Consider the following 9,050-nt stretch of genomic DNA (forward strand, 5'->3'; position numbering starts at 1 on the left):
ACACCTGCTAGAGCACTGCATAATGGTTAATATGCTCAGTTAGTCAAGCTCTTGCCCTGCTTCATTACCCAATACAGGGCAATCAAATCTGCCCAACCTCATTCATAATTTTCAGCAGCTCCCAGTGGAGATTCATAGGACTGGCACTGGCTGAGGGAATGGAAAGCCTCCACATGCCATCTCACCTTCTGTTACTTGACTACATTCTGGAGCATTGGCATTGAGTTGTTGGAGAGGCTCAGAGTTCCCTTGTCCACCCTGTCAAGCTGAAATGAGGTAAGTGGGAGTGAGAGCCTGTGATAGACCAGTCACTGGTAAGGACCATTTCTTCAGATTGTTCAGGGTCTTCCAGTTATTGTCAATGCTTATACACTTTCCCCTGTTTCTGAATTACAATATTTTATTCTCAGTTACTATATGTCTCTGCTCCAAATATTAACGAATAAAATGCCATTAATGATTCATTACTTAATTTATTTTTATTTATATATGAAGAATTTTATGTTTAATGGTGCATATTCCAAAAGATATTTTTATGTAAAAATTCAGATTGCTGGGAACACAATGTATTGATTTGAAGTTTGTTATCTTTCAAATAAAATATTTGTCAAATAGTTTCATGTACTCAGATTATTGTTCCCCCCCCCCTTTCAAAAGGGAATTGAGTAATACTTGAAAGGGAGAAAATTGCAGGGCTATGCTGAAAAAGCAAGATTAATTTCAAAGAGCCGTTGTAGGCAAAATAGGTCAAATGACCTGTGTCATTGATATAAGATTCTATATGATTTCCCAAAACCTCCCCCCACCCCCCCACAATCCCTACTGGTTTAGATACAACAACAACTTATATTTATATGGCACCTTTAACATAATAAAACGTCCCAGAGTTTTTCACAGAAGCATTATAAAACAAAGTATGACACCGAGACACATAAGAAGATATTAGGTCAGATGACCAAAAGCTTGGTCAAAGAGGTAGGTTTTAAGGAATGTCTTAAAGGAGCAAAACAAGGTGGAGAGGTGGAGAGGTGCAGGGAGGGAATTCCAGACCTTGGGGCCTAGGCAACCGGAGGGGCAGCTACCAATGGTGGAGTGATTAAAATAAGGGATGCACAAGAGGCCAGAATTAGAGGAGCACGGTTTTCTAGGAGGTTTGTGGGGCTGGAGGAGATTACAGAGATAGGGAGGGCGAGGCCATGGAGAGATTTGAAAACAAGGATGAGAATTTTAAAATCAAGACGTGGCTTGACTGGGAGCCAATGTAGGTCAGTGAGCACAAGGGTTAAGGGGAATGGGACTAAGTGCGAGTTTTGGATGGTCTCAAGTTTACGGAGAGTAGAATTTGGGAGACCAGGCAGGATAGCTAAACCTGTTCCAGTACTAGGCTGATGATCATTATCATTGGTCATGAGAAGGTTAGAGTCACATGCCAGGCTGCTGAACAATAAGATGGATTTCAAATTATAAACCAAGGATTGCATCAAATGCAGCAACCTAGTTAGTCAAATCAAGATCAGGTAGAGCATTAAATAGGAGCTCCGTCCTTGAAAAGATACCAGCCCAAACAGCATCACTCTCTCCATGTACAAGGCCACTCCCCTTGTTCAATGCAAGTGGGCATCATGCATGGCCGTAAGACGAGGTCACGGTGAGATCCCAGTAACAAACCAGGCCTGTGGTGTCAATAATGTGAAAGATCCTGGAAACCATGGTGACTAAAAAAATCTATTGCAGCACCATCATCACAGTAATAGGACTCGAAGAATCTTAACAGCTTTTATGGGGAAGCAAAGTTTGCCGCAGTGCACCGATTTCACACAGAGGCACGTAATGGATTTTTAAATAAAGATGCCAAAAAATTGCAAAGTGGATTGAGAGAGCAAGGGACCCATCCTGTTAATGAACTGCCATCACTGCTGCTCCTCTGCGGACGCTAGTAGGAGAGCAAGAAGAGCATGGGTGGTTTCTCCTATCCCCTTTCTCGAAGTATGAGGAGATTTCATCTTCCACACAGTAGGGCACCTGAGATCAGGCCCTGAGCTGTTCTCCCCCACTGTTTTGCCTCTACACTTTGATGCACTGATACACTGGCCTAGGAATTGGTTTGTGCCGACCTGTCGATATTGGGCCTTGGGCCTCAGTTACATTAGACTGGAGAGCTGTGTATACCTGATGCACATTGGCAGGCAGCTCACCAGCGAAGACCACTTGAATTTCAGGGTGATGCACTCGTGGCTATGGCCCCCAGGTATATATTGCAAGGGAGGGGAAGAAATCAGATCAAGCGGGAAGACCACGAGAGGGGGCAAGCAATTGAGGAGGTGGGGGTGCAGAGCGGGTACAGTAACTGGCAGTAGCCTGTGTTTTTTTACTGCACTCCTGCACCTTCCGACTCCACATTCAGATTTTCACGGCAGCTTGCAAAGGACCGTCCATTAGGCTGCATGCTTTTCCTGAAAACAGCAAGCCCGGCACTTTCTACGTTCTGAGAATGGCAATTTGTGAAGTGAGCCTCAAACTAGGACCTTTATTTGTAAATGCAAAGGGCCTAATGCCTGTTTCAGGCACTGGCCCTGGGCACATCCTTTGATTCTGGTTGAGAATTTGCATGCACACCGCCCACCATATCATCGAATTTCTAGGCCACTGTATCCCCAATCACCAAACTCAATTAAATTTAAGTTTAAAACACAAAGAAAACAAATCTTCGACTAGAGGGGATAAACAAAACAAATCTAAAGTTTCACTTTGCACTAAAGGAGGCAATTTCTGCCCTTTATCCCTTTAACTGGGGACAAAAGAGAACAAAAATAGAATGTCTTCAATATAACTTTTCTACCATTTGGTGGCGATATTGTACAATGTACATGAGCATTGTCATGCGTTCATTGCTAATGCATTGTCTGTTTCAAATAAACCAATAGGAATGGCCCTGAGTAGTCCCAGTGTCAAAGGCCCCATCAAACTGAGCAGGCACGACTGGAATAATTAAACATTTAAATCTAATTAAAGTGAAATAAACTCAACATTTAAATCATATTATAGGTGTTGGGAAGACACCGCTTTCCTTTTGATGTAAAGGTGTGGGCTGGTTGTTTTCTTAAAATGATAACATTCTGAATTGTTTGCTGACCAGTGGCCTAGAGGATAAAGGCATAACCTAGTATTGTGCTAAGCAAAAGAGAGCCAAGAAAGCCTCAAGTCTGTGAGAATAAGAAATACTGAAATGTTGTTTCTACAGCTTGTGGAAAATTACCGAGAAGTCATTTCTACACAACATAATGAAATCACTGAAAAAGAGAACGGATAAGGGTATGTAAGTAAAGACCTTGAGACAGTACAGCAGTTAAAAATTGTGCTTAGGCAGAGAAAAGAGAAACAGCAAGAGTTAGAACAAAGGATGTAGTGAATAAGAAACTGCCCCACTAAGATAAAGGCTGACAGCTGCAAGTTAAAACACACAATGGAGAGCCAAATAAGGTAAAACAAAAACAAGAGTTAGGGGCTAGAAAGTTAGAGTAGGGGGAGAAGTAAACAGAGGAGGAGACTGTGGCAACTATAGGATAGGTTAGTGTCATAATATGTTATAACCAATAATGTAAACTAAAGGCGTGGACAAATGGATTTGTATTGTATAAACATGAACTAAATATCTTGATCGGTGTGCCTGCTTGTAGGACACCCGATCTTGCAAGAACGTTAAATAAACTTACTTCTTCAGAGTTTGACTTGGTGTAAATTATTATTAAGTGGGCTACGTTTCTCACAACTGGGGGCTCGTCCGGGATCTCTTCATCATTGCCGGGACCGCGGCCGACGACAGACGAGAAGACGCGTCCCGTTAATTTAAAAACGGTCTTGTTTCTCTCGTCGGTAGCGGACCCGAGTAATCGACTGAAAACAATCCTAGGGAAGTCACTCTGAAGGAGTATTTAGTGCGGCAGGTACACACGTGAAGTCAGGCAACTCCGTGCACGGACCAAGGTAAGAAAAACGACTTTTAAGTATTATCTTGGTGACTTATGGTTAACTGTAGGATAAGACCTTCTAAGTACTAAAAGTCCTTGAGGAGTGAATTTTACAGTCCTGCAGTATAAGACCCTTCAGTTAGGAGGTGAGTACCGTAAGATATAAGACACTTCAGCTAGGAGGTGAATACCGTAGGGTACAAGACCCTTCAGTTAGGAGGTGAATACTGTGGGGTATAAGACCCTTCAGTTAGGAGGTGAGTACCGTAAGGTACAAGACCCTTCAGCTAGGAGGTGAATACCGTAGGGTACAAGACCCTTCAGTTAGGAGGTGAATACTGTGGGGTATAAGACCCTTCAGCTCGGAGGTGAGTACTGTATGGTATAAGACCCTTCAGTTAGGAGGTGAATACCGTAAGGTATAAGACCCTTCAGCTAGGAGGTGAATACCGTAGGGTACAAGACCCTTCAGTTAGGAGGTGAATACCGTAGACCATGGGAAATAAATCGTCTAAAAAGGAAGACGATGGGAGACAAGGAATGTCTGCCGGCAACATCCCTCCAGAAAGTCCATTGGGACGAATGTTGGAGTATTGGGATTTAGAGTCAAAAACCAAGGAGAAAAAGACCCAAATATGATCTAAGGACAGCAAGAAGGACCACCCCTAAACCCGACGATAATGCCTACGATTGAGACAGAGAGTCTCCTAAGACAGTGATGCCCTTGAGAGAGGTACCAATAGGAAATAATGAAATTTGATTTGTTAGTGCACCATTAACGTCAGGAGAGGTAAGAGTGTTTAAAAAGGAAATGAAAGTCCTCGTAGAAGACCCCTTAGGATTGGCAGACCAAGTAGATCAATTTCTCGGTCCAAGTATATATACTTGGACGGAATTAATGTCCATTATGAACATCTTATTTACGAGTGAAGAAAGGGGAATGATTAGACGGTCTGCAATGAAAATTTGGGAAAGAGAAAACCCTCCTGGGGTAGGGGGAAACGAACCAGCCGAACAAAAATACCCTAATCAAGACCCGCAGTGGCAGAACAATAACGTCGGCCATAGGGGCCAGATGAAAGACCTTAGAAATCTGATAGTAAAAGGCATTAGGGAATCTGTCCCGAAATCACAAAATTTGAATAAGGCCTTCGAAGTAAGACAGGAAAAGGATGAGACTCCCTCAAATTTCTTACAGAGATTACGGGACACAATGAGGAAATATTCAGGTTTAGATCCAGAAGACCCGGTTGCCCAAGGACTCCTTCGAGTCCATTTTGTAACAAAATCATAGCCAGACATCCAAAAGAAAATTCAAAAGATAGATGGATGGAGTGAAAAACAATTGGACAACCTGCTCAGAGAAGCGCAGAAAGTTTTCGTTAATAGAGATGAAGACAGAGAAAAACAGTGAAGCTTAAATGAGATGGTAATTGTACAAGTGTTCCACCCTTTTATGTTGTAAACAAGTAGTTGAAGCCCCTGCAAAACTTATGCCTTTACAGAGTTACCGCAGGCCCCTCTTATGGCACAAGCAGGCGACGTATTGAGTGCGACCCCTCTGGGTATTGAAGGCTGTTTCTAGACAAATAGAGACAATTAAAGGCACCTAGGTGGGATCAAGGGATTGATTTTTTAAAATGTTTTGAAGAAACAAAGGGGGGGACTGTGAGAACAGAATTTAGATTTTAGAATTTTTAAGAACAGAATTACATGGGAACATTTAAGATGAAACAATTAATCAGTCATGTATTGCTAACAAGCTAGCTTCAGTGCTGCAGGGAGGGACAGCTCATCAGAAATGACTTCATAACTTCAGGGCTGCAGAGGCAACTTGGCCTTGCAGCTGGTACAGCGAGAGAGAGAGAGAGAGAGAGACATTGTACTTCAACAGCACTCTTCTTATCACCCAGACATGACAATCCTAGGGGAAAGTTAGAATGAAAAACATACCGACCAGGCTAATACACGCCCCCTTGTTAGAGGGTGGCTCAGCCTACCCTTCTGATTCAGCAGTTGCTGAGTTTTTTATGTTTGCTTTTATATTATACTGTTTAAATGTTATTTGAGTAAATAGATCCACATAATCCTAGTGAATATATATAATCATATATAAGTTGATCAGTAGAGAGAGAAGGTTGTCATAGAATGATAAAAGGGGGGAATGTGGAAGTGAGCAGAAAGGCATGGCACTGGTACTTGAAACAACGTTACCCTGGACCAAATGTTTACCTATAGCGATACTCAGAATTCGGACAGCCCCTAGAAAAGATGTGGGACTGTCCCCCTATGAAATGCTATTCGGATTACCCTATATGGGAACCAGGGGCGAGATGCCAACCTTAGAAACTAAAGATTCGTTTCTAAAGAACTATATACTAGCATTGTCTTCCTCATTGTCATTCCTCAGGAAGCAAGGCATGTTAGCACAGACCCCACCTCTCGAATTTGCAGTGCACAAGATCCAACCAGGAGATTGGGTTCTGGTGAAATCGTGGAAAGAGACTAAACTACAACCGAACTGGGAAGGACCATACCAGACTCTCCTAACCACTGAAACAGCCATAAGAACGGCAGAAAGAGGTTGGACCCACTACACAAGAATCAAGGGGCCGGTGCAACCCCCGGCCGAGGAAGGAACTTGGACAACCGAATTAACAGAAGAACCATTGAAAATAAAGCTAAAAAGACTTTGAGTAACGAACTTTTTTATATAGCGGCGCGAAATACTGTCTGTAATATTGTGTGCCTTTTCTCTCTCTCTCTCTTTTCAAAAGTAGCCAGGAAATAAAATGGGTTGGATGTTTTTGTATGCAGTATTAGTCATCCCAGTAATGGGAAAAATAACAATGTGGGACGGAACTGACGGGGACAACGGTACACAAATTGAAATCCCCAAGAGCCAGGACCCTCAGGTGGTAGAAGTAGGCTTATGTTTCCTATTCCCATGTGGGGCCATACATAACCAAAGAAATTATCATGTGGACTCCCTCCATTATTATGGGGATGGACTACTAACAGGAGACCCACTCCCACCGATTATATCCATTCACCAGAGCCCCATAAAACCAGGCCCAGATTGTCCAGATAAGGAATGCAACCCTATATATACTTGACAATAAAAAGAACCAAGTGGACAGAAACGACTGGTGGACTATCCATCCAACGCCATCGGAATGGCTCAATAACAGAAGAACGACAAATCAAAACTACCCACTTCCAATTAGACAACAAGGTGTTTGGAGTAACAGTTAGAGAAGGGAAAAAGAAAGGTGAATTAAAATGTTGTTTTCAGGTAACAATAGAAAAGACTGGTAAACCATCTAACAAACTAAAAGGGACCTCTCATAACGATCCTAACATAGTAAAAATAATAGAGATAAAGGACCTGAGAAAGACAATTGAGATAGAAACCGGTTACGGGGACACAAATGCCTGGGTAGAATGGATAAAATATATCGTAAAAAGTTTGAAAACAAACAATTGCTATGCTTGTGCATCTGGTAGACCGATAGCTGAAGTAGTACCTTTCCCGCTGGGGTGGGAGCGTGACCGAAAGGGCATCGAATGCATGTTACCCCTATATCAGGATAAGACGGCTTGGGGTATTCAAACTTGCATATCCTTGTCATTAATGTTCCTTCCCCGAGAGAAAAAAGATTCAAGTACTCCCCCTTCATTTTTAGCCACCAGTGTGAATCACACATCATGCGTAAGTCGACACGGTGCGGAGCTAACCAGAAATATGGGACAGTTGAAGTCATGCATAGAGACTGAGGACGTAACTGGAAGAGTCAGGGGAGGGAACTACTCATCATTGAATGTCCCCAGAGCGGATTTATGGTGGTATTGCAGAGGGAAAATCCTGAGACAGACCCTACCCTCCCAGTGGAACGGGCCGTGCGCAATTGTTCAATTGGCAATACCATTCACCTTGGCATTTGAGAAACAAAAGATAATAACGAGGGAAAGGGGTAAAAGGGAAGCGATAGCGAACTCTTTTGACGACCAGGTATACTTGGATTCCATAGGGGTCCCAAGAAGGGTACCTGATGAATTCAAGGCCCGAAACCAAATGACGGAATGGATAGTATCAACGGGAGTACAGACATTGAGAAGGCAGCTGAAATAATGCTCAGAGGATTTGAGAGGACATATGAGACCCCTCCTCAGTATGTAGAAAACAACAAGGATTAAATAAAAGAAAAGGGGGAATTGTGAGAATAAGAAATACTGAAATGTTGTTTCTACAGCTTGTGGAAAATTACCGAGAAGTCATTTCTACACAACATAATGAAATCACTGAAAAAGAGAACTGATAAGGGTATGTAAGTAAAGACCTTGAGACAGTACAGCTGTTAAAAATTGTGCTTAGGCAGAGAAAAGAGAAACAGCAAGAGTTAGAACAAAGGATGTAGATAAAGGCTGACAGCTGCAAGTTAAAACACACAATGGAGAGCCAAATAAGGTAAAACAAAAACAAGAGTTAGGGGCTAGAAAGTTAGAGTAGGGGGAGAAGTAAACAGAGGAGGAGACTGTGGCAACTATAGGATAGGTTAGTGTCATAATATGTTATAACCAATAATGTAAACTAAAGGCGTGGACAAATGGATTTGTATTGTATAAACATGAACTGAATATGTTGATCGGTGTGCCTGCTTGTAGGACACCCGATCTTGCAAGAACGTTAAATAAACTTACTTCTTCAGAGTTTGACTTGGTGTAAATTATTATTAAGTGGGCTACGTTTCTCACAAGTCCAATTCCTGTTTAGTGCTGGGTTAGCTGTTCTCAGCCGACACAACAATTGATACATTTTAGCTGTCTGTGCTAGGAGTGTGCTGGGGTAGAGAGGGGGATATCAGCCTGGGTCATGCTCCTCATTGCAGTTCAGTGATTCTAGATGGACAATGTATCCCTGTGGACATTAGATAAGACAGCCCCCTTATGAGAGAGACTAGAACCAGGGTACACAGTTTAAAAATAAGGGGTCTCCCATTTAAGACGGAGATGAGGAGAAATTCTCTCTCTCTCAGAGGGTCATTAGTCTGTGGAATTCTCTTCCCTAGAGGCAGGGTCATT

General features: G+C 42.5%; 1 protein-coding gene across 2 annotated transcripts; it reads left to right on the top strand.

The window, feature by feature from the left end:
• The first annotated feature begins 3,310 nt into the window (after positions 1–3,310).
• Positions 3,311–8,650, top strand: LOC137384117 (uncharacterized). Of its 2 annotated transcripts, none has more exons than XM_068057730.1 (2): positions 3,311–3,480; positions 6,379–8,650. In XM_068057730.1, the coding sequence occupies exon 2, from the start codon at positions 7,063–7,065 to the stop codon at positions 8,098–8,100; it is 1,038 nt and encodes a 345-aa protein (XP_067913831.1). In that variant the 5' UTR covers positions 3,311–3,480; positions 6,379–7,062; the 3' UTR covers positions 8,101–8,650. The 2 variants fall into 2 exon arrangements, with proteins under 2 accessions (XP_067913831.1, XP_067913830.1); XM_068057729.1 differs by lacking the exon at positions 3,311–3,480 and adding an exon at positions 3,898–3,984.
• Positions 8,651–9,050: the final 400 nt, after the last annotated feature.

Source organism: Heterodontus francisci, chromosome 25 (assembly GCF_036365525.1).
Source record: "Heterodontus francisci isolate sHetFra1 chromosome 25, sHetFra1.hap1, whole genome shotgun sequence".
In the NCBI taxonomy this organism is placed as follows: Eukaryota; Metazoa; Chordata; class Chondrichthyes; order Heterodontiformes; family Heterodontidae; genus Heterodontus; species Heterodontus francisci.

Coding starts and splice junctions, on each gene's coding strand:
- LOC137384117 (XM_068057730.1), top strand. CDS start 7,063: ATGCAACCCTATATATACTTGACAATAAAAAGAACCAAGTGGACAGAA.